The following is a 26387-nucleotide window of genomic DNA, read 5'->3' on the forward strand; positions in this document are numbered from 1 at the left end:
ATGTTGATGTAAATAATAAACACTGCATTAATAAAGAGTAAAATTCTGTTTATTAATTAATTATAAAAAGCATTACAGGTGAAGATATAAAATATTTTTGAGGTGTTTATTATTTGAATCAAAATAATAATAAGTTCCGTTTCGCCTTTACTTATTTAAAATGAAGATTAATCAAATAGGGTCAAAAATGGTTACACAATCCTATTAATTAGATAAAATACAGTATAGCCGTCATCAAACAACGCTTGTTGTGTTGGTGGTACAATAAATGTCATGGATGAATATAACATGATTTTGTAAGCTCTGGGCTATGTTCCTATAAAATTTATTACACTGATAAAATTACATTATAACATTTATATTATAAATTTGACAAAGTTCAGCATTATAATATTTGCAAGTCGTACTTGATATATACACAGTACAGTTTGGATTGATTGCAATTATGCACCTTTTATCATTTTAAGTTGAAAATCCGAAATTTTATTTACCCTTGATATATGATTTATTCCGAGTTACAGTAGAATTTCTCCGTTATAGTTACATCGATGATTGCAAACTTTTAATAAATTTCCGCGGCAATGGTAAAGCTGATATCTTAGCTTTTGGTACCAGACGAGATAACGCCACCGTACATATCTCATGAAGTGGTTGTACTATAAAATTAATAAATGATTTTAAGTATTAATATATTAAATTTATTTTTTTCTAGAAGCAGTAGTAGGTTAAGATTAAGAATCAGTTTGTTATATCTGCACTGAAATGTTTTAAATGCATCAGTATTGTACATACAGTAATTAATTACGGATTTAATTTTTGAGAGATATTTTATCGTCACGTCATAAAGTACGTGTAGTATTACAAGTACCTTCAGGTGATAATACTTTAACTTTTGTTGTTGAGCCATAAATATCAACGATTGCATATACATCCTGATTTATAAGTACGTTTTGAACCACCGGCCCTAAATCTGTGTGGTTGATGATTAAATGAATTTGGCCTTTCAAGTTGTACTTTAACCCAATTGTTGTGCCTTCATCTAGTAACACATGCTTAGGAGATCCTTCATCCTTTACATAAATTTAGTAATATTTAGAAAATTGTATGTCTAGATTGAGTCATGATGTTCATAGATGTCCGTATCATATTATGATATAAAGCAATGAAAAATTTTTATATGATATAAAATGATTCATTGTACTTTCATTATTAGTAATATTAAAATTCCATCTATATTATAGTATTACATACACTTGCAATAGCTACTATTACTGATAAGTATATAATTATTCATATATCTTTACCTTCAGTTCGTCCGAGATTGCAATCTTTGTTGGCAATGCAATAACACGAGTTTTGCCTTGATTGGTCATGCCCGGTAATGAATACTCAGGTACCTCAAAATGCCTATCGATATTTTCCCATGTGAAACCACAACGTAAATTGCCAGACCAATCCGGTTGTATCTCTTCTATTAAAATAGTAAACACTTCATTGGGTCTGATGGGTCTACTACTAAACACTATACCATTGCTAAACCCATGAGTTCGAGCAGCAGCTTTTCCATCATTTGAAAGTGAGATATTAAGTCCGCGGCATTCATGAAATTTCATATTTCTTACAATAAAATTCAATTAATACATAGAATTGTCTATTTCCATAAAACGAAAAGCTTCTTTAGGTATACAGGAAGCAGGATTAAATTATTAAAATGATTGTAATCTTGGAATATTGGCAACCTTTAAAACATTTCTTGAGTGGTGAAATCTACTCATGTATCGCTGCTGTAAAGGAATGTTCGATAAAACAGTTAATACTAGCGCTTGCAATCTTTAGAACTGTGACATGAAAGAATGAGGACAAAATTACTATGGCAACTCAAAAGATATACTTATTCCAACTTATTCGATAAAGCCAGACGTGAAGATATTAGCTATTATAGTCACCTGATATGTCCATAATTTTATAAAGTTTAGGCCTACTGAAGAATCAACAAGTTACTGCTGATGTTTCTTAATAGCAACTTAGTCATTCGTCACATAATATCTATTAGTTTCAGCTCTTCTACAGTGCTTCGGTTATACCAGTCTATGCTGATCGTATAGACCTTTTATAATCTACAGTATCAGTAGTAGATCCCCTGCATTTTGCTTTATTGACGGTGTGAACGTATCGCTTTTTTTTGCATCGATAACATAAACATACATTACCATTTACATCGTTTTAAAACTTTAAACTACTTTTTATTCACTACCAAGGAAACGCTTCACTGCGTAAGAAATTAAAAAATGCGTCATGTAAAGGCATAAAATATTTAATAACGAGATAGTCTGTAATCATTGCTGACCAGCAAAGCAACAATGTACGTATAGTAGTAAGCATTAATTGGATCAAAATGATCGTTGATTTAGCTATGTCTAGTTTTTAAAAATAATTTGAAAGGTTTGTATCATTCTTGGTTTTATATCGTATCGTATTGTGTTTCGCATTATGGAAAGGGCTAGTGTTTTCAAAAGTAAGCTACATATGCTAGCAATCGACTAGCTAATGTCAGGAGTAAAATTGTATTCATTCATCCATTACTACTGTCCCATACTGTACTATAGTAGTTCAAGCTGCAAATGTATCTTTATTTTTTAATTTACATACACTCGTAGCTCGTATGTTGGCTGATGATTTTATATTGATATTGAAGGAATTGTTTACCAGTTATGATTCTTATTATTGCCGTCGTCGACGGAGTCTTTGTTGTCTCTAGTGAATCACTACATTGGCAAAGTTATTACTCCGCCTTGAAATAATATTATCCTGTGTAAAATTGTGCAACCTTTCTACGAGTATGATAATAATAATACTGGTATGTTATTACAGCAGGCGACGTCTGTCAATGCCAAGATCGTTTACAGCCTGCAATCAACAAAACATGATCTCCAATAATAATGAAACGATTACAACTGTGTACAGTATTATGACTGTCTGGTTGTGCATTCCATTGACTCGTGATATGACCATTTTACTCTAGCTGAATATTGAAGATAGACAGCGACAGAATAGAAAAGAGTTTTGATGGATGCCATTACAAGTTTTATAAATAAATAAATAGCGCGTGGCTATGATCTGGTAGAACCACAGGAGGCTGCATTATGCCGCTACGTGCAGAATGCATGCCTGACACATTGCATACTATTATTTATTATCCTGTATCTTTGCAATCTACTAACAGCAACGACAGTCAGTGATACTAAAACATGGATACTAAAGCAACTTCATACCAACCTTTAGCAGGCAGAATACATGGATATTGTCAGTTACAAAAGCAAGTGATGATTTATTTGATTGAGCTTGGTGGTGTTTATGCAGCAATTTTTAGGTTACAGATTCTGCCGGACTGGATCGATTTCGTCAAGAGTTTTCAGATGGCACAGACTTGCGTACAATACAGTACAGTGTACTGTAGACCATGAGTGCTCTGTACTGTAATCTTGTGTACTGTACACTGTACAGTACAACGGGTTTGGTATCGGTTAGCGCAATTTGTACTTACTGCTTGAAGCTGTGGACATTTGATTAGCACACGGTAGTAGTTATATTGACTGATAATACTGTAGTAGTCATGAGCTATGTATAAGAACACAGGGCCTCTATTGCTGTAAAGCGTCTGTCCATGCAGTGCAAAATAATGTCACCCGAGTGCTTGCGCTCTATTCAAGCATGACATCACTTTTGCTAGCGATGACCAAATGAATCTGAGTCGCGAATCATAGACACTCAGATTGGGTATATACTGTAGTATTGGAATAAATCGCACGCAGAAATGATGTCACTATTGAATAAGATACTTTTCTTTCTATATTAAAAAAAGAATGAATCATTCCGCTACTCAGTTCTGTTACTTTTTAATCGAGTGCCATGGAGTTCTACGGAGTGTAGTACAAGCCTTTTTCATTGTGCTTTATAGTACTGTACCAGTATGCTGTAAAGTACAGTGTACAAGTATTGTGACGATTAATATTAGGTCAACAGAGAGAAAAAAATAGTAATAGTGATCAAATACTCTTGGAAACAATTACTGCATATACTGTACAGTATATGCATGTGTATATAATATAATAATATATACAGTATATACGCGTGTACTCGTATAACTATGCCACTGGTGAATCTGTTACAGAAGTCACGTAGTCACTAAAATTACTTTGTAATATACAGATGCACGCAGATCTATAAACAGATTGTACAGACAGGAACTACTACTATAAAATAAAATAAAAGACAAAATAAATAATACATAAATAAATAAATAAATAAATAAAAAGTCTCCAATCTCGATTGCTGAACACCGTGATCAGCAAACGGCACCGCCAAAAGCGGATCAATGAGTGAACTCGAATGCGATACGCACGTGCAGTACTCTCCACAGTACAGTACGTGTACAGTACTGTTTTTGAATGTGCAAAGTCCCTGGTTTACAGTACGATCTGGTCCATTTCACAATGCATTGTACTGTACTGCATAGTAGTGCATACAGTACAGTACAGTACTGTGCAGTACTGTACGGTACTGTACTGGTTAAGGTTCAAAGAAAGAAGAAAAAATCCCTTCCATTTCTATTGTACGTACTGTACTGTACACTTCTTTCTTTGACAGTAATTGTACAGTACAGTACTGTGTACAGTATTATACTGTACTGTACACTATACAGTACTGTAGAAGGTTTTTCTTTCTTTTACTACAGTACAGTAGAGTGCTAACTTTTTATTTAATCTAATTTTGAATCATTTTCCTTCCATTTTTCTTTCTTTTTACCTCTGCCAAGTCCTGTACAGTATACAATGTAGATCCAATTAAAAATCGGGTAAATAGAGCCTATCAATGTGCAGTACAGCATTCAACTGTATGCTCAGTGTACAGTGTCATGAACCTCTAGAAATGAGTAGTTCTATGACCGAACAAGCTTGCGGTAACTCTGTTGTACGGCCCCGTTCATAATAACCTCGATTACTCACTCAGATACTCAGCGTAAATAGCTTAAAAGGATGATACTGTATTCTAGGAGTCTTGACGCCGAGTATCTGAGTAATCGGGGTTATTATGAACGGATCTACTGTGTTGTGCTGTACAGTATACAGTACCATGGACTACAGTTCAAGTTACTAAATTACGTGATTAGTGCAACGATCAAGTGTTGTACACTGCGGTATACATACAGTTCAGTACTATTAAAACCGAAAAATTATATTCTATTTCTGAAAAGGGACAATAAACGAATGAATGATACCAGATCCTTATTAATACGAATATAAATTGACGATAAGTTTGTAACAATGACTGTACGTACTTTGAAAATATCAATGGACTGCTCAATATGAAATCGAGTAGTCTATACCCTGGTATTATTCAATATTTTTGAATTCAAAAGTAGCAATAAGTAAAGTGTTGGCCAAGACGTTCTCACTGCAGTACAGTATACTGTATATAACTTAAAATGATTAATGAAGTATGGAGAAGAAGCACAATATTAACTTGACTATTATAGCAGCGAGTACTACTCATTAGCGGTTATGCTTGCTCTCTGTGCGAGCAAATACTGTGGTGTACGCGTATTTTCTTTTTTAGTCAACTAAAGAATGAATCGATATCTAGAAAATGATGACATCTGACAGTATTGATATTTACGGTAACCAGTATCTACAGTACTGTATGACTACGGTACAGTGTACAGTATAGTGTACAGTACACTACTGCACTTGTACTGTAGTGATACGTTGTTATACTGTAGAGCAAAAAGGTTTGAAGAGGGCATACAGTACAGTACAGTACAGTACTGTACTGCACTTGTACTGCACTGATCCGTTGTTAAACAGCAAAAAGGTTTGAGGAGGGCATAGAGTACTGTAATTTATTTAGGCGCGCGTCCTCTGTTTTCCTACAGTACAGTATGCTTGTACTGTACTGCACAGTACATAGTACTGTACCCTGACTATACTGTCCATTGTAACAGTTCAGAACAGAAGAAGCTTTCTCTTAGTAACTGCACCGCGTCCTACTGTACACAATACGGTACAGTAGTGTGCACAAGAAAAAAGCTCCATTTTTCCACTTTACAGTACTGTACAGTACAGTACAGTACTGCACAGTACAGTACAATACAGTACAGCACAATACAGGATTGTACTGTACTGTTCATTGTTTTCTTTCTTTTACCTGAGCACAGTATGACCGTTTACAGTACTATTCCTACTCTGTACTGTAGATATGACGTAAATCACGTGGCTCCAAGGATTTTTATTTTTTAGTCGATCCCATAATGCTGTAAGGGATCCGCCTAGGACTTGTTTGTTGTGCTATTAGTGTTACTAACTTGCTCGCCTTTTTTCGTGTCGACGACTACGTCTGTGAACGAGGTTTTCTTTGGCTTTACCTCGCTTTAATTTACTTATTTAAACTAGCGCTTGGTAGCGAGCTGTAGCCGCAGCTACCATCGCATGCCATGGGTTGTTTCGGCAATCAAACTGAGGATTCGAGGCTTCAAAAGAAAGAAAATACACGCATCGAAAGGCAGCTCAAGAAAGATAAAGCTGCATATCGATCGACACATCGGTTGCTCTTACTTGGTAACGTAATTCTCATCCCCGCTGTCACCCGTTTTCTCAATTTTTACTTATTGGAATTTTATCGAAAGAGATTTAAAATGTTAACTTTTATAACACACTCTATCCTATTTTGATAATGATTATGCTATTTATTGAAGGTGCCGGTGAATCTGGTAAGAGTACTATAGTCAAACAGATGAGAATACTTCACGTTGACGGCTTTAATGAAGAGTGAGTACAAGATGTAGAGTAATATAATACGACAAATACTGTAAGAAAAATTGGATGGGAAAGGGCTTGACCACTAGCAACTGTTTCTTTCCTTGCTCTTGTATATTAAAATAGCTTCTACTTTACCTTACTGTAATTAATAGTTGGTTTCTTTTTGATCTATATAGAGAGAAACGACAAAAAATAGCGGATATCAAAAGGAATATTCGCGATTCTATCGTGGTAAGTTGGAAATTATTTTTTAATTTCATGTTTTTTCTCACTGATCGTTTATTGCAGTATGATGCTTATTGATACATTAGCCTTGTACATGTAGAGAGATATATATCGGGTATTGTAGCCTGTTAATTACAGTTCAATGTTGAATTTTCAACGAATGGTAGTTCAATTGAACTAGTTGAGTGGTTTGTAGAATGGCGTATTTTAGACTTGATGTAAAAAACTGGGGATAAAATAAAAAATCCACAGAGACATTCTTCACTAGAATGTATTTTCATACAAGAAGTTTGTAGACTGTACAGTACGCCCGTTGATAGTATAGGATAGTGTTTCATACTCTACTTTATCTTATCATGTCCAGTAGGCGTCTCTCTTGGGTATACAATATTACTATCAACAAGTATAAAAATGCAGAATGGAAAATAGTACCAGTGTCCTTATCGTCTTGACCCTGTCTATACAGTACATTGAATGTGCAATTGTCGACTAGTATTTCTACTAAGACTACACACTGACATGCGTTACTTTACTGTCCAATCCAACTTGCATAACGTGTGTCCCCGCGTATCAATGGAGTAGAAAGTGATGTTGAACTTGGTCGCCGTTCTTGTTGTCATCATACCGTAACAAGAGCGAGCAATATAGATTTTTGTATAGGATGCGCTCCAACTTGTTCAACACTAGGCTGGATTAGGTCGTATGACATGAAAGCTTTGTTTGGTACACCACCACTGGAAGATGGGATTCTGGTGATAGCTTGTCAAGAAATACTAAAATTAGAGTTAAAACAGTATCAACATGAAGCACTTGTATAAGACATTGTAGTATCGAAGAGAAAACCCCAACCATACAGATGACAGTGTATGGTTGGAAACACTACTCGTTGAGAGTAGTCTTTCCAACGGAACAATAATGGAAGGAATGGATTATTTTATTTTTTATTTTTTTTTTTCTCCCCTTTTTTACCATAATTCTTTTTGAAATTCAATCGACAATCACGTATTTGTTTTACTTCTTTTTCATCCAACATCAATACTTTACTTGCTCATCAATGTTGCATTTTTATTCATATGGATAACTTGTCTACCATTTTGTACTGCAATTTTTCTCATAGGCCATCGTCACCGCGATGGGAACTTTGACTCCGCCATGTACTTTAGCTAACCTTAATAACCAATTCCGTGTTGATTATATTACTGAAATCGCTTCAGCTGACGATTTTAATTATCCACCGGTAAGTCAAGCATATTCAAATGTTACAACTGATTGATGATCAAGATGAACATGACGAATTTTTTTCCTTCAATTCGTTTTGTCCAATGTGGCGCACCTAAAATAACGAGCGGTTATTTTTTCTTTCTGACTCTCTTTTGTCATCAAAAGAAAAATGAAAAGACTACAAAAAGAAAATGATCGCTTGCTTTGACCTCCGTCACAATTTTTCTCATTTAATTGCCCTTTTTTTATCATCGTTTGATCGTTTTATAGCCACGTCGACATTTTTTTCATATTGACTAATTGATCTAGTTGTCGTCATATCCAAAAAAGACGATATCTTGTGCAAGCGTTTGCAATAATACAACATATCCAAACATTCTATCTTCAAACTTTTTTACTCTCTTTTTTCTAACCTTTTGAAAGAAAACAATTGTGACAATAGTTTTAGTAGAAGCGGCTGTATTTCATACTTTAGTAAACAACTACGTATTCGCGAGCGTCCGTTTCATTATTTATTACGCCTCAAATGAAATGATACGCTGCTATAAGTTTCTATCTTTAGCGTCACATGGTTAGTGTTTTTTTTCTTCGTATTATTCAATTTTTTTTTTATTTCAAACTTCATCTACGCATCTTTACGCTCCGGTCGTCATATTATGACTATTAAAACATCATTCCTCAATGACAAATATTTCTATCCGCCGTTGCCATCCTCTTATGACGACCATTTATCGCGGTTGTCGTTTTTTTTACACTCTATCCTTTTATAATATCTTCTATTCGTAGTGAATTACAAGAATGAGAAATCGGAAGTTTGCATTCTGGCAAATAGTTAATAGCAATAAAAGGTTTATTCATTCGTTGCTGGGTTGCTGAGTACATTGCTTTCACTAGTTTTATTACTCTCGTATAGAAAAAATGAAGTCGACCCTTGGTTACTATACAGTATCTTAGTAAAATCTATCTATATTAATTAAGGTAACATTCTAAGATATTTCTATACACCGTATCCAATACCACCATGCATTACTAACCAGAAAAGAACCTTCCATTCTTTTCCAGTAGTCCATGCCAATACGTACGCGTATACTGGAAGATTATTAAAATAGTTGTAAAATTAGTTTGCTCTCTAATATCGAACAGCTACCAAGATAACTAAGCGTTTACTGAATGCCCGGCAATCTTGGTGGGTCTTTTATATTATTTCTCTAGTTTACATGGGCAGAGATAGTGAAAGTACAGTATGGTTTGTCTACGCTATACGATGACATTGAAAAATTATCCTTTGCTAGTTACAGTTTAAAGTTGCTTTCACAATGTGTTAATACATGTACTACTGTAGAATTACTTGGGTTGGATCAATTTTTTTACTTTTATTTTTATCTTTGTAACTAAGTTTCTACGGGTTATAAATCTGATTTGAAAATAAAATAAGCCCTAGCTATAGATTGATAATAATATTATTATACTGTACGTACAGTGTGTGTAGAGTAAATAAAGTTATGATCAACGCGTTTTTGCGCTATTTGCGAACGGCGAAGATGATTGTCTACAGTTCTGTTCTCTGCTATATTATAGTCTGAGTTGTAACAGACTTCGACGCCATAGAATGATCTTACTCGTCCAATCAATGATTTTAATAATTTTTATAAACAGGTATTCTTCGAACACACTAAAGAATTGTGGAAAGATCAAGGAGTACAACAGTGCTACGAACGATCGAACGAATATCAATTAATCGATTGTGCTAAATAGTAAGTTATTAGTAGTTTTTAATGACATTTAAGTCTATTTTTTTTTGCAAGTCTCATCTACGGATATTTGACAATCTCTGATGTAATACTGTTTTATTTAAACATATATTACGTTCAAAAGAAGCCTTCTACCAAATAAATTTTAATTTATACTGTATTAGTATCAGATTGTAGCATACACTCAAAATAATTTGTTATTAAAATGTAATACAGTAAAGTGATCGACTTTGCGTGAAAGGACTGTACTACAAGATTCTGTAACATCCACCATTAGTTAAATTAAAGTAGTACGCGAATGTTTAAACTTTTTAACTATTGTATTTAGAAGAAAAGTAATATTCTGTACATAATTAAACGTTACACTATATGGTGCAGTGCTGTTTGGTATTCGTTCATTGCCCAATGAAACAATAGTGATGACGCGAAGATGCAGTCCAGTTTTGCTATTAATTTTATCTTTTATATTTGTGCGTGCAATTTATTTTATCTTGTACAAAATTTCCCCAAAATTTAAATCCATTCAACATTTTATGAGGCAACTTGTCAACATAGGGCGTCGGCAGCATTACTACTTTTAAAACAATAACGTACTGTATATTCACATATAACATACATTGTATGAAAGCAACAAATCAGAAAGTGACCCTTGCTTGAAATGTTCTCCATTGAATATATACACTTATATATATATATATGTTTCCACGTTTAGGCGAATTTCACTTTTTTTTTCAAGTTAATTGTGCGACGAGTTACGTTAGTAATGCACACCAGAGGTTTAGAAACGACTTCATTTTTTTCTTTATTTTTTCAGTTTTCTCGATAAAATAGACGTTGTTAAGCTGCCCGATTATCAACCTACCGATCAGGTTCGTATCATCCTACGTAATGTATCTATCTATGCATTGATGGGTATCGCGCGGTTTTAGTGTGCTGTATAGCTTCTACCATTGCCGATTCTATTGCAAGATTTTCGTAACAGATAACTTGTTATCCCAGTTGGATTAAATATTTGAACTACTTACTACTACACTGTAGGACGTGCTTCGTTGCCGTGTACTTACGTCTGGCATTGTAGAAACAAGATTTCAAGTTGAAAGAGTCAACTTTCAGTACGTTTCAATAAAATTGTCTGTAGTGTTTTGAAATTTTTCTGAACGACAGATTAATTTGAAAGTTGTTAAACATCATCTAAAACAAGGTTGATTTATTTATATAGTATGTTTGATGTTGGTGGCCAGAGAGACGAGCGAAGAAAGTGGATTCAGTGTTTTAACGGTAATTGTAATGTGTGCTTTATGGATTACCGCACTTTTAACTTGAATCGACTAAATAATTTGAAAATTGGAAAACAGCGTTGATTGTTGAAAGTGCTAACTGAAGTTTCATCTTATCTACTGTTTACTATTTTTCAGATGTTACTGCTATCATTTTTGTAGTGGCTTGTAGTAGTTATAATCTTGTATTGCGAGAAGATCCTAGTCAGGTAATGTAACCTTCACTGTCTATATTCTACATTTGTTTTCTTTCTGCCTTGCTTATAATTTTCATAACTGTTTGTGATTGTATGTAATTGCTACCAATATACAGAATCGTCTTAAAGAATCGCTCGAGCTTTTCCAAACGATATGGAATAATAGGTAAGTTGAGCATTTTTGGTAACCTTGTTGTAGCAATTGTCTAATTTTGTAATATTAACCTTGTGCTTCCTTCTTAGATGGTTGAAAACGATATCGATTATCTTGTTTTTAAATAAACAAGATTTGTTGGCGGAAAAAGTCAGAGCTGGAAGGTCAAAGATTGAGGATTATTTTTCTGAATTTAGCCGCTATACAACTCCGACTGATGGTATGTATAAATAGTCGATATGATCCTCTCTTATGCGAATGGGTTACAATAGAATAATTATGATGTTTTGACAGTTTATCATTATAATTTGGTTTGATAATTTTTATTTATAGCAACAACTGAACCCGGAGATGATGAAAACGTTAAAAGGGCTAAATACTTTATCAGAGATGCATTCCTAGTATGTCGTTTGCAAAGTTATAGATTCTTTACTAGTTTTTCTTAAAGATGTCTAGCTTGTAGAATACTGATGGGCTATATTCTTAACCATTCTAGCGAATCAGCACAGCAACTGGTGAAGGCAAACATTACTGCTATCCGCATTTTACTTGTGCGGTTGATACCGAAAATATTCGAAGAGTCTTCAATGATTGTCGTGATATCATTCAGAGAATGCATCTGAGACAGTATGAGTTATTGTAAGAAGTATCCAATTAAGTACTTCATGGAAGTTATGAACCTGCTCTCGACACCGGCCTGTACTCTGGCTTAGCGAATGTAAAATGATTTACTTAAGAGATATTAGGTGTGCTATCAAGCATTTGTTGGATGTAATTTATATACATTGTTGCCTCAGATCCTAATTACTTCTTATTGAAAGAACTTTATTACCATCTAATTGACACTTTTAATTCTCTTTTCTTAAAACACTGTCAACTGCTTTCAGTTTGATACATTAATGTGTTCGAGTGAGAGGCCACTACACCCGAAAGTGGTAGTAGTTCTTTTCTCTTTTTGACAGTATTTGACATTGCTGCCTACTATGATTGATTTTAATGTTAGTATCTGTATAGTAAAGTACGAGGTACAATCATAGTAGCGGTAGTAATATGGTAACTTGAGTGTGCTAAAGCTAGAAACTAAAATTGCATAGGGAGAATTTTTTTATGTGGCTATCATTAACCCTTGAACAAAGAAAGATACTAATTGAATATCCCTTAGAACAGATATAGGCTATCCAGTGTAATTCCTTTTATTATTGTGATGTCATGAATTTTCCTTTTTGACATAGCTGTTGATTTTACTTCTGAAAACGGTCTTGACAATGTCTTGTATAAAGCCACATCGATATGCTGAGAATACTACACTAGCCTGCATTGCCTCTCCCTTTTCTTTTTTAGTAAGCTGTTGGGTTATGGTAAAAACAGTGCAATTGTATAGTTTCAACGTAAGATGTCGATTATCAATTACAATGTTATTGTATTTGAAAACAGACTTCATACTCGAATTAGATCTCGAATAAAGTCAAATGCAATAACATGCATTAGCAGTATTTCTATTCGTTGCTTCTCCAACCAACTTGACACAGATGAGTATGTAGGGTAATTGTAGAACTGTCTGCTTTTGAAGAGTGCATTTTAATTGATTCAAATTAGACAAGTTTGTAGTATGCGGTGTCGATTGTACACATGCAGATATTGTTGAATATGCTATAGAATGGTATATATATCGTAGGCGACTAGTAGCACGTGTACAAATATTGCCCGTTAAAAAGGGATCTTGGAAAATGAATGCACATCTTTGTGTATAAATAGGCATTAGCATTGCATGTAGTACTACGCCGACTGTTGGATAAGATTGTGCGTGCAGATAATGCGTTTCTATTTCGGTATTTAGAAAGAGACGTTTGTAGCTACAAAATGATCACAGTTTGTTTACTTTACTCACCGATTTACAATCTGTATTAGGGTTATCGTATTTGCTTAGTCTATTTTGCTCTCTGAGTAAGGTGATCCCATTTGAGTGGATCTCTTGTATATGCAGAGACGCAGATGTACTGTGCCGCCAGAGGCCAAAATGAGTAGAAGCTATAAGAAATTGAGTATCATTTAATGTAAATAATAATTCTCAACGCAAGCTTTTTCAATGTGTAACTTTTTTTAACGTCAAGAAGGTGCTAGTAAATTCTACTTTCAATTTGCTTATGATATAACGACGAGCATGGCCACTGCATTACACCAGTGATTGTTGTACTGTACTACTACTCCCAGTTGTGTAGTTTATGATTACGAAACAATCAAATTCAATTAAGGAAAGAGATTTATACTGTAATTGAATAATAAGATAGTTTATATAGGGCAGATTGCATGCTATAATTGCATCTGGACTTGGCTGTCTAGTACAAAGATACAATCCTATTGGCAAAATACGAATACTGTCTATTGGTAGTATTGCAATTACTGACTGCAATAAGAAGGCAATTACTGGTAGTACAATGTCCATCTTGTCAATATGTAGCGCATATTGTTTTCCCTAGCGCTAACTTGTGCCTACGCTGACAGCATGATTATATGTTGGTAGCGCAGTATCAAGTACGTACAGTGGTAACAGGGATAACCGGAGAGTATCCTGTTTTAACGACGTTGTTAGTGATTGTAGAAGAACCTGCAGTATGGCCTATGTTAAGCAAGGCTCTTTTGCCGAGGCGTTATCAGGCTTTATGTACACAACTACACATGGTCAACTTCTTTCCATGTTCGTCCATGGTAACCTGTCAAACGGGTTTGTGTATGATGATCATCAAGTAGACTAGAGTATGTACAGTAGCATACTCGTACAGTAACAATGACTAGCAGTAGAAAAGAGAGAGAGTAGTACTCCATGTCGTCAAAGCTGTACAGTATTTACTGCTGTCCAATCAACTGGACAGTGGCCTCCTTTTGTCCACCGTCTGGCGACAGCCATGACTTCAAAATGATGACAAAAAGTTTTTTCCATTTCGATCATGAACTTTAAATCTAATTCGTTTGAACTCGCTACTGTACAATGTACTGTAGCGTGGAACAGGCTTTGTACCGTACTAGTAGTGTACAGTACAGTACAGCACTGTAGCGTGGGAACAGGGTTTGTACTGTACTGTACCGTGTTAACAGGATCTGTACTACTAGTGTCAAGATAAGTCACTGGTCTACATAAAGGTACTGTAAATAAAGGTGGTCCATGCTACAGCACAATACAGCCTCTCTATACTGTAGTACAGTATACTGTACAGTACAACAAAAGTCCTGACTACCGTATTGAATTGGGAATTTTTCCAGACGCCCGTCTCCACCAATTGAATGTACTGTACACTGTACACTGTCCCTTGGGACTAGTGTATTCTCTTACCCATACAGTAGTACATCGTCATACGACTGTAGATAGTAGTACTGTACTGTACTATTCAGTATGGTGTACAGTACTGTACACCGCTAGTATGGTACAGTACTTTTGCATCAATTAAAAGGGCCCGCGTGCATAAATCAGATCTCTTTTCATCCGTGTCTTGCTGAAGAGTTTATTGTCCTCGCTGAGCCAAATTCTAAAAATGTCTCAAAAACCCAAGTATAAAGTTGGTAAGTTTCTTGCTAATGCACGAATGCCATCAACCAATGCTTCTAGTCTTAAAAAAATTAATTTTAGCAATAAAGAACGTCCAAAACGTACAATAATCACGTCAATGATGTTGGATTACTATTCGCATTTGCTGTACTGTATCAATCACTTTGTTCAAGCTGCGCTGCAAAACGGTGTGCCTCGCCCAGTTTCAAGGATTAAAAATAGAATAGACGAATTGAGCAAAATAGACAAGAATAAGTTTCTCTCTTACCTTGTCGACATCGATTGAAAGCGAAATAGCAACCAATTTATATCGTGCATCGTAGCATTCATTAGTCAACTCCTACGGTACAGTCACCATACGAGTGCCTTCTTATTGGGTGGTACAGTACCGTAAAACGATTGAAGCGGACACTTTTTCCCCCCCAAAAAATCCAAAACGTTCCTAGTCATTGCAGACATATTCAACCTAATTTTCACAATTTGAAATGCATAGGTAAGCCGGTTCAGCCGGTTAGCCACTTTCCAATGTAGTACACTGGTCGATAGTAGTAAAGTAGTTGTATTTAGAAACAGCCAACGATACTAGGCAGTTTTCAGAAGGCAGCATAGCATGGTAGTGTGTTCTATGTGCGCTACTGAAATCCAAATTCGCTAATACTGTATACAACAGTAATGATATGAGGCAAATCTTCTTGAAGTTCTTTACCAGTCGTCTGTTTTTAGAAGTATCTTTTATAAATGTTGCACTTTCAGCTTAAAATAAGTCAGTCATGAATGAGATTACTCTGAATTGTTCACTTTGACATGATTTGCAGTAGTTTTGGAGCAAATATGTTCGGAATAACTCAGAAAAAAGAGAGTACAACACTTGCATCAGCTAGCCTGCATACTCGACCAGTATACAGTACGTATAGTAGCACTAGTAAAGGGACCAGTACGACATTCACAAACAACTTTCAATAAAATGCAATTATAGTGTTGCGTCATAATGCTTGAAATATGGATAAGGTTTTGAGATGACTATCTACTCGGGTTGTCTGTCTACAAAATTAAAAGAGTATGCAAGTACAGCTTTCACAAACTTTGAAAATTTCAAATGTGCTTTCATGTTCCTTAACGCTTTTTGCTATACCTGTATACTTCACATCGGTTACAATGAATTATCACTGTTTAGATGATCAGAACCGTGTATAGCATTTATATACAGCAGCTATAAATATTAGCCGAAAAGCGTTCCATCTTTGCTTATTCGGTCTAAATTAAAAACCTTTCTTGTACTACTTCCTGTAGACCTAGAAATTGACTGCAATTAACATACTACTTTATTATAAATTAGATTTGGTTAGCGGTAATATAGCTTTCATTCAGTATTTATCGTCGATTGCATACAGTAATCAAATAAAATTGCATATATTTGCTTGTACGTATTATTATGGGTTTGAGCTTCATTTTGGTACATCATATTGATCATCTTATCACTATATCATAATTTTTTAGCTGATATCTCGTTGGCCGATTTTGGTCGTAAAGAGATTGAAATAGCCCAAAATGAAATGCCTGGTTTGATGAAGATGAGACGAAAATATGGAGAATCAAAGCCGTTAAAGGGCGCACGTATTGCTGGCTGTTTGCATATGACAATTCAGACGGCGGTTTTGATGGAGACGTTAATAGAATTAGGCGCAGAAGTATGTATTGCATCATATACTAATTCTCACGTTTTTATTTTCAATCTGACGTAATAATTTTACATTATATACAATGATTTATACGAATAGGTTCAATGGTCTTCGTGCAACATCTTTTCTACCCAAGATCACGCTGCTGCTGCCATGGCCGCTAAAGGTATACCAGTTTATGCATGGAAAGGTGAGACAGACGATGAGTACATTTGGTGCATCGAGCAAACATTAGTTTTTGCTAATGGAGAACCACTCAACATGATCTTGGACGACGGTGGTGACTTAACCAATTTAGTCCATCAGAAGTATCCCCAATTTATCCCTGGTAATGTCAACATTTCAAATTGCTAGTAGATGATTCAAATTAATAGATTTATCGATTTAGGAAACTACTTTGAAACAAGCAATGCATTGCTTGTGTGATTTATTTATATTACACCTGATCGCATGTTCTTAGATTATATCAATAGTTATGCTTATTAATTAGGACTATTGGAAAAGATGTTTTTTAGTTTTTCTCGTGTGGATACCTTCTAGTAATATCTATATACTGTTTCATTGCTATGTTAGATGGGCTGACGTAATATATTCATGATCTGCGCAGGTATACGAGGTTTAACTGAGGAAACTACAACTGGCGTGCATAATCTATACAAAATGGCTAAACATGGAAATCTACTTATGCCAGCCGTAAACATTAATGACTCTGTTACCAAGGTATATGTCATCCCTGAGAGTTGTTACTGCAGTCTGCAATAGTGCAAATTGAATTTGGGTATTATTTTACCAGTTAACAAAACATATGTCCATATGTGTGCATTAATTTATAAAAATATAACAATACAGTATATCTAAACAGTTAGTATTTTTTAACTGTAAATCACTGATCAATTTTTACTTAAGTTTAGATTAACTTAGAACGATTCAATTCTCTGCATAAATTTGATTCAATCTTCCAATTTCGGCATAAAAAATTAATTTACAGAGTAAGTTCGATAACTTGTATGGATGTCGCGAATCTCTTATTGATGGTATCAAAAGGGCTACAGATGTCATGATCGCTGGAAAGGTTTGTAATTGAAATTATATTAAAATGTTAGCTGTAACTATTCTGTAGTTATGCGTTTGTATTAAGATAATTAATTCTGTAATGTTTGGCAATGCAGTTAACTCATACTGAGGGATATTTCTATCCTTTACATACTATTAGTTATCATTAAAAATAAAATAAAAAATACCGATAATATACATATTTTGTATTAGCTAATTAAAATCTGTAATTAAAGAATTGTTTGCATTAATACCCTAATCATTTTCATAGACTTGTGCAGTTTTTGGTTTTGGTGATGTTGGAAAAGGTTGTGCCACTGCTCTCAAATCGCAAGGTGCTATCGTTAAGGTCGCTGAAATCGATCCTATTAACGCTCTACAAGCGCTTATGCAAGGTATAATGCAGTAATATTTATTCCTTCACTTCGATATAACCCTGTTTAAAATGAGCTATGTTGTATTGTACGAGCAGGTATGGAAGTAACTACCATTGACGATATCATCAGCACGACACATATTTTTGTCACTGCAACTGGTTGTGCAGATATTATTACAGCGGAGCATTTTATGAAAATGCGAGAAGATGCTATCGTCTGTAACATTGGCCATTTCGATTGTGAATTGCAAGTTAAATGGCTATTGGATAACTGCGAACGAGATACAATCAAGCCACAGGTGCATCTATAAATAAATAATTGGAATATTGTATAAAAAAAAATTGTAATAAATTCATTAGATTTCCCGTAGTAACACTTCTATGTGTCGAAAATTTGTAGGTTGATCGCTTCACTTTACCAAATGGGCGTCACATCATTTTACTTGCCGAAGGCCGCTTAGTCAATCTTGGCTGTGCTACTGGACATCCAAGCTTTGTTATGAGCAATTCATTTACCAATCAAGTATTGGGTCAGATAGACATATGGACAAATCCAGACAAATACGAGAAGGGAAAAGTATACTTACTACCTAAAAAGGTAACAATACTAGTAATATTATTATAAGGTGAAACTATGCGTTTCGACTTAAAGTATTTTCCTGAATTTATTTAGTTGGATGAAGAGGTAGCTGCCGTTCATTTGGATCATTTAGGCGCCAAATTGACTAAGCTGACCGCAAGTCAGGCCGAATACCTAGATATTCCAGTGGAAGGTCCCTTCAAAAGTGATATTTATCGTTACTAAGACTTTGTGCGTTACACTTATCATTTCGATGTGATTAGTTGCGATGATTATGTAAACGGTTTTAAGAGCTCTTAATCATCGGTCTGAATTATAAGTTAGTAAAAGATTAAGGGATCATTTTTGCCCATTATGCAAGGATTACAAAGCAAGGCAAACGATGGTGTTAGAGTAATATGTCATTTGCGTTATCATAAAAATTTTAGTGTTATAGTGATAGAAATATGCACTAGTGCAAGTAAGGTTTCCTTGATATGCTTATTCTATCAAATATTTGTACTAACATGCACGTCGAGGTAGTTGAATACAGCAATAAATTTTGCGTATTATGGCGATTTCTTATGACAAGAGTTTTATGTTGGATATCTTTCCTACGCATTTTAACGCTGTATTAGCGGTATCAAGCACTTTAGAGTTTTACCTATATTATTATTTAACCTTTTTGATAGGTTATAATTATCATACAATAAACGTTTGGATGCACGTTACTTTGGAGTTGATAATGAATTCTCTTTAATGAAAAGTGTTCTTCTATTGATATTAAAATTTTCGTAGCAGGATTCAACATATAGTTTATATTATTTACATTTATTACTTACAATAGTAGAAAACCACTTGAATTTTTTGATGTACGTGACATTGGTTTGATAGATGTGTAAGTATCACAGTTTTACTTGCACTAGTTACAGTATTAGCTTGGTAAAATGGGCCCGCACAGTAGAGACCTTTCACTTTCACAAAACGTTTTCAAAAATTTACGTACTACCGTATATCGAATGCAACAGGTGCAGACGTGCAATTAATGTTACCATTTCGTTTTACAACATAAGAGGTCGTAAGTAACCTTAACATGCCGCAGTAATTCTGGTTAGCCTCAATGTACTTATTAGAAAAATTTCTATTTTGATTTATTGTGAATTTATTAAAAAATATATTCAATGCTGGAATAGCCAAGGATGGGTTGTCAATTTTTAAAAGCTTATCGTTGTAAATATCATTATAAAGAGATCATATTAAGGCTCAGATTCAATTTTCATTCATCTACTCATAGATTTTATATTATGCTGCCTAGATATTTGCAATTAATTAATTAATTGATAACATATCATGCCCACATGCGAATGATAAAATATTTAGTTTTATGATTCTTAATTTAAGATGAGAAAAATTTAGTTTTGTTATGCGGATCATTTATTAGTGCTAATAAATTCCAAAGCTAAAGTAATTTTCGTATTTCTCATTTACCGATAGGCTAATAAAGGGTATTACCGTATTGTAGGTTCTAACATTGGTCTACAATGTACATAGTGTATGATTCATCATTTCTTACTACATAATATTGACTAAAATTAATGCTAAAAGTGATTTAAAGCACTAAAGTTACAGGCAAAAGTCTAAGTTCGGATTTTTGAAATTATTGTCGTAAACGAATAACTTCAAAAAGTTTTACAATATCAGTATGCTGTACTTATAAATAGTTACCTTAAATGTAAGACAATTTATTGGTATTGCATTTTAGATTTCTTTCCCATTTAAGTTGTTAGACCAAGTTTGAATATATAGTTATAATAATTTTTATGTTATACGAACATTATAATTTATGATTCTTTCATGTTTAAATGTATAACTACAAGAAATACAAAAAAGCTACCACGAGTACATCATTTTATTTATTTATTGTACAGTACTTGTACAGTATTTTAAATTCAAGAAATATGCTTTAGACATTATATTTGTTAAGACAATTTCTTGAAATTTTTTATTCAAAAACTCATAAGATACGTTCGCTACTTGTTCAAATGTTGTTACTATACTGTATACCTTAAGAGTAAATAATGCCTCTTTAACAGTTGTGTACAGTGAACACCAACGTATTGGTGTAAAGTCAATAATTACAATATATCTTATAGAATAGATTAATGATAGCTAAGATTAAACCAGAAAAAGAGTTGTAATTCCAGTTATTGATCCTGTTACAGCCACGCTGTCAATGTGTCAAAACAGTAATAAGAGTTTTGATATCAAGGTTCGGTAATTTGTATTCTTAAATACTCAATTGACAGTAGGTTTATTCTTGATGAAATTTATACTTTCGTCTGCTGAGTAAAGTTGATTTACCAAATATTTTAAAATTGTACTTAAATAAAACACGGTAAAAATCATGTAGCTTTGCTAATATCAGATAAATACTAATTAAATGATATCCAAAATCTTAAATGTTGTCTAAAATTATTCTAATCGTGTGGATTGAATTACGAAAATATTTTCTCCCAAGTAATTTTAACATTCGATAAACAATATTTAGCAGAGCGTAACTTACAACAGTTATACATAAAATCGAAATACCCGGGTTTGCAATCCCTCATTATACATAACTAATATAAAACGAATCAAATTGAGCTAAACGGCTCCAACTGAAGGAAATTTCTGAAATGAAGAAGAAATATTGTCTCCCATCAAGACTGGATCAATTCGAAATGATGATCGCACTAATGGGTTACGTTTGTATATCCTTTTAAATACGTTTAAGCATTTTGTTCGATTCTCGAGGTACTGTAGATGAGTTGATAATGGCTTCCTATTTTTTACACATTCCGAGCATTGGAAACGTTTTCTCGGTGTTACCTAAGTTGAAATTAAGAATTACGAATCTAAGTCAATATAAAACTAGACTTACAGTAAGTTTTAGCAATACTACAATAAATATTAAAAAAATTAGTTTACATCATTTGATACCTTGATCGGTGGTTTACCAGTGTAGTTAGCAATTAAAAAATTCATGGCGATATCATCACAATTGAAGTTAGAGTTTACCCAATCTTTTATATCTTGCGGCATATTGTTTATGTATAAATAATTATAGTAGCGATGATACATAGCCGCTTTAGTTAATATCATTGATAAATCATTAGTCCAATCGTTCGTATATAACCACTGATGCGCAGATTCATTCCAAAGCTGATTACATGCGGGAAATCCTACAATACGGTCTGGATATTCGAGCCAGGTTTGGTAGGCAAACTCTATCTCATCTGGTGTTAACATATTCATATCATCATCCATTGCAAAAACGGCATCAGTTTTTAACGTTTTGAATGGTATAAATCTGTAGGATAGGAGTAATTATTTACATTTTTCATAAGCAAGCATATAGAAGCCACCACCTTAACTATAGTATAGAATCTAACAATGTACAAAAACCTGAAATTTAAGAATGAATACTCTACAGATGTTGTACCTGTTGCTTAATTTATTATTTTTCATCATCATAACCACTACAGGTTTCTTAGTATTGGCTTCTTCCATTAAGTAACTAGCCGATGGAGCTGCCATTTCTTGTTTATTCCATATAATTAATATTTCTTTCAAGCTTGCGACGTTCTCTAAGATTGTTAGTATCCGTTTTAAATTATTAAACCTATTATAAGTGAGAATAATTACAGTGAAGCCCATCTCTTTGCGCCCAATCACAGGATAAAATATCGGCGGATTATGGTAAACCTGCAATATGAATGCACAATAATATGATATTAATTATGGTATCGAATAGTAGGGGGAATGAAATATATCTTTTAATATTAAATCACGTATATGCCCGTATATACCATAAAAACTTATACTATAAAGTAAATTATTTAATAACATAGTAGTTCTTTATAAATACTTACAGCTGGAAGTTGCCTACTTAAATAAGGTTCGTTCCACTCAGAGTATGATCGTGCCGTGTTATAAAAAATTCGATCATTAATAATTTGTAAAGTTGTAAGCGTAATTAGTTCTAAGGATTTAAAATAGGATTGCCAGAAAAACATCCCCTACGTTAGGTAAAAATTAATATCATATCATTACTTTTTTAATTCAATTCAATTTAGTAATTTACATATTGTTCTTATTACTGTACCAAGTTATTGACTTAGAAGTTTTACATACCTGTTTCCGAAGGTTATGTCTTGTTTTAGTACTTATTGACGATAATACTGCCGGTAGAGATAGTAGTTGATCTTCCCTAAATACCAGAGCAGCTCTCTTCCAGTCCAACACTTCTGAAAATGGTAGGATATATTCATCACTTAAAACAACTGGTATACAGCCGAATTTTAATGCATCCAAGAAGTTGCTTTGAATGAGACGATATCCTCTCAACATTAAGCAAAAAGTAGAATCCTAAAGATGGAATATTCGAAAATATTAGGCAAGCCAATTATATAAAATTCTGTAGTAAATACCAGCATGTGCGTAGAAATATTAGATAATAGAGTATTTTTATTTTAATTTAAAGTTTAACAATTAAAGTGATATTGAGGCATCAAATTACAATATAAGTTATTATGAATCAAGAGCTTAATGATTCATCAATAATCCAATTTAATTCAACTTAAAACAATTTTATCATACGCGTACAGTAGAATTTCCCCAAAAAGTAGCACATTTCTGTTACCTGAAGAATAGTTGGATATGAAATGGATTGCTTATGGCTGCATCGTTGATAGTATGCTTTATGACTACTATTGACAGAACATCGTTGTAAGATTAATATACGATTATCATTAGCTAAGTTCATTAGTCTGTTGTCAAATTTTCTATCATAGTGTAATTGTGATGATAGTAATAACCATGGGCGATGATGATGGCTGATATTATTATGATAGTTTTCATCTTGTGATCTTTGATGATAATCATCATCCTGATGTAAGCTATAGATTGGAATACTTATATCAAAGCCATATCTAAAAAAAGAATTGGAAAACAAAAAAATTTTAATATTTAATAACTACTTTAATGACATGGTCGTAGAAAAAGACAATGCAATGGCATATTATATATTTACGTCTGTTATTCTATCGTAAGCAATAATTGATTGATTCAAGTTAAAATAAAGATTGAAAAAAAGAACGGAGAAGGTGAAAAATATTCATTATTAACTCTTGGCTGATACCTGTATGACAAAGACGAGAATCCACCGCCAGCTAGCATCGCTCGACCTCGTCGGGCATCAAGCGATGTATTGAAATGAGGCCACTGTCCAGGCAACATATTAAATAATAAGTGATTTTTACCTTGATTCCAATAGGGTAAGTTAGTTAAGGTTAAACCTGCACCTTGAAGGTTAACATGACGTTGATTTAAGACATCATATGATGGTATTAGAAGGCAAGCAGTTTTGGGGTTATCGACGTAAAATGGGCTGTCGATAATCGCTTGTAGCATGCGTCGATATTCTCTAGTGATAGTGTTGACTGGATCACTGATACCATAAAGATCAGGTAATAGATAACGTGGATAAACATAGACTGTTAATCGGCGATGATCATCTAAACCACAACGATTTAGATCGAAGCACGTATGCATACGACATTGTTGAACTGTTTTGGTCGATGAACCAACTAATAATTGTAAGATGATAGCATGATCCATAGGTAATATATTTTGGTCATTATGTTCGATTTTATGAGTACGTGGCGATAAGAAATAATATGCATAGAGTATGGAAGTTAACAAGCTACCTATACCGATAATGATGATAAAAGTTCGATATAGACGTTGGATATTCCACCATGCAATCCATTTGCTTATCACATTAGCCATCATTTTTGTCTACATGGGTATTTGCTTATGAACATATCGATGAATGAATGAATGATTCTTTATTTTTCTTCGTATTTAATTGCAAATGACTAGGCTAAATTAATTGGTTGATTTTAACTGACATGATGAATAAAATAGGAGATTTTCCTGTATAAGAAATAGAAAAGATTTTTAATGAATGAATTAATTAATAGTACTATTATTAAATAATGATTTCCATACGTTCGATTAACAACTATTATCAGCCATGGTTTTTGTTGTAAATTGATATCATCTTGTGGTTGGATATCGATTTTATGATGATGATGATAACTACATTAACTTTGCATGATCACTTCTTTACCTTTTACTGTATGCTAGCGTTTATAACGTATAATATCGATGGAAGAAGATCAACTTGATCTCAACGCAGAACTGTACTGAAGACAAATGACTCACTTGATGATGATGATAGAATCAACAGTTTGAATTTGAAGTACTTGCTTGGGCAATGGGAAGGTATGGTTGGGCTTCTTTAGCTATGATTATTGGATCAGCATCTATATCTATATTGCTATCTATCATGTAGTCATTATTTTGGCGGCAATGATTGAACCGGGCTAAACTCGAAAGGGCAGCTAATAAGTGTACAAACAATAGCTCGTATTACTTAGTACAGTATGATAAACATTTCAGTCCAGAGATTGTAATCGATCCCTATGCAACGACTAGCCAAGCATGTTAGGGTTCAATCATCGCATACCACTACTCGTAAGTGATCAAAAAGTCAAAATCAATCCAATACGGGATGGTTAACTTACAGTAGTGTAACAATCAATTTACTTCGCTAGTCCTAGAGCAATTTTCCAGCGCTAATGCCCTCGCCGGTAGCAAGAAAGAGTCACGTAGAGGCCGCTAGACTAGTCGCCATTTGCCAATGGCTTCTTGAAGGGCTTCCTTGGGGGTATACTGTACAGTACTTGTTTTTAAAAGAGCCACCAAACGGGGCCTGTCATGCGTAGTAGACGAGATGAGACCGGTTCACGGTGTGGCGTGTGCAGATATGAGTGTCATGCCTTTCTCTTTTAATAGTGGATAGAAAGATAGCTTTAGTATGAAGAAGGAAACGAGAGGGGATGACAGCTTGGTGAAGTCCAGTTGAAACGACTAACACCACAGAAATTCTTAGCTCGAATCCCGGCCTTGAGCAGGGTTTGGGGTTGATTTTGCATATCCCCAAGTCTTATATTAATTAATTATAATATTAGGCAATTTAGAAAAATAGCTTCTTGAAGGGCTTACTTGGGGGTATACTTGTGTTTAAAAGAGCCACCAAACGGGGCCTGTCATGCGTAGTAGACGAGATGAGACCGGTTCACGGTGTGGCGTGTGCAGATATGAGTGTCATGCCTCTCGCTTTTAATAGTAGATAGAAAGATAGCTTTAGTATGAAGAAGGAAACGAGAGAGGATGACAGCTTGGTGAAGTCCACTTGAAACGACTAACACCACAGAAATTCTTAGCTCGAATCCCGGCCTTGAGCAGGGTTTGGGGTTGATTTTGCATATCCCCAAGTCTTGTATTAATTAATTAATTATAATATTAGAGCCACCAAACGGAGCCTGTCATGCGTAGTAGACGAGATGAGACCGGTTCACGGTGTAGCGTGTGCAGATATGAGTGTCATGCCTCTCGCTTTTAATAGTAGATAGAAAGATAGCTTTAGTATGA

At 34.2% G+C, this 26387-nt stretch overlaps 4 protein-coding genes across 4 annotated transcripts; 2 read left to right on the top strand and 2 right to left on the bottom strand.

Moving 5' to 3' along the window:
- Nucleotides 1-540: 540 nt before the first annotated feature.
- Nucleotides 541-1613, bottom strand: TRIADDRAFT_55615 (uncharacterized protein; the record flags this gene model as incomplete). Its single annotated transcript, XM_002111973.1, has 3 exons — nucleotides 541-656; nucleotides 869-1070; nucleotides 1305-1613. The coding sequence occupies 3 exons, from the start codon at nucleotides 1611-1613 to the stop codon at nucleotides 541-543; spliced, it is 627 nt and encodes a 208-aa protein (XP_002112009.1).
- Nucleotides 1614-6490: 4877 nt separating this feature from the next.
- Nucleotides 6491-12360, top strand: TRIADDRAFT_35829 (expressed hypothetical protein; the record flags this gene model as incomplete). Its single annotated transcript, XM_002111480.1, has 13 exons — nucleotides 6491-6614; nucleotides 6752-6824; nucleotides 6992-7046; nucleotides 8158-8277; nucleotides 9918-10015; nucleotides 10827-10881; nucleotides 11051-11124; nucleotides 11232-11290; nucleotides 11428-11498; nucleotides 11603-11652; nucleotides 11730-11860; nucleotides 11974-12041; nucleotides 12137-12360. The coding sequence occupies 13 exons, from the start codon at nucleotides 6491-6493 to the stop codon at nucleotides 12281-12283; spliced, it is 1125 nt and encodes a 374-aa protein (XP_002111516.1). The 3' UTR covers nucleotides 12284-12360.
- Nucleotides 12361-15167: 2807 nt separating this feature from the next.
- On the top strand, nucleotides 15168-19121 carry TRIADDRAFT_63278 (expressed hypothetical protein; the record flags this gene model as incomplete). Its single annotated transcript, XM_002111481.1, has 9 exons — nucleotides 15168-15195; nucleotides 16679-16869; nucleotides 16960-17188; nucleotides 17468-17580; nucleotides 17849-17932; nucleotides 18185-18308; nucleotides 18386-18588; nucleotides 18690-18887; nucleotides 18963-19121. The coding sequence occupies 9 exons, from the start codon at nucleotides 15168-15170 to the stop codon at nucleotides 19092-19094; spliced, it is 1302 nt and encodes a 433-aa protein (XP_002111517.1). The 3' UTR covers nucleotides 19095-19121.
- A 2370-nt stretch (nucleotides 19122-21491) lies between these two features.
- Nucleotides 21492-24506, bottom strand: TRIADDRAFT_24279 (uncharacterized protein; the record flags this gene model as incomplete). Its single annotated transcript, XM_002111974.1, has 7 exons — nucleotides 21492-21716; nucleotides 21828-22197; nucleotides 22330-22592; nucleotides 22760-22906; nucleotides 23022-23255; nucleotides 23530-23818; nucleotides 24028-24506. 7 exons carry the CDS (start codon nucleotides 24504-24506, stop codon nucleotides 21492-21494), a joined length of 2007 nt encoding a protein of 668 aa, XP_002112010.1.
- Between the last annotated feature and the right edge of the window lie 1881 nt (nucleotides 24507-26387).

This window comes from Trichoplax adhaerens, genomic scaffold (assembly GCF_000150275.1).
Source record: "Trichoplax adhaerens TRIADscaffold_4 genomic scaffold, whole genome shotgun sequence".
In the NCBI taxonomy this organism is placed as follows: Eukaryota; Metazoa; Placozoa; class Uniplacotomia; order Trichoplacea; family Trichoplacidae; genus Trichoplax; species Trichoplax adhaerens.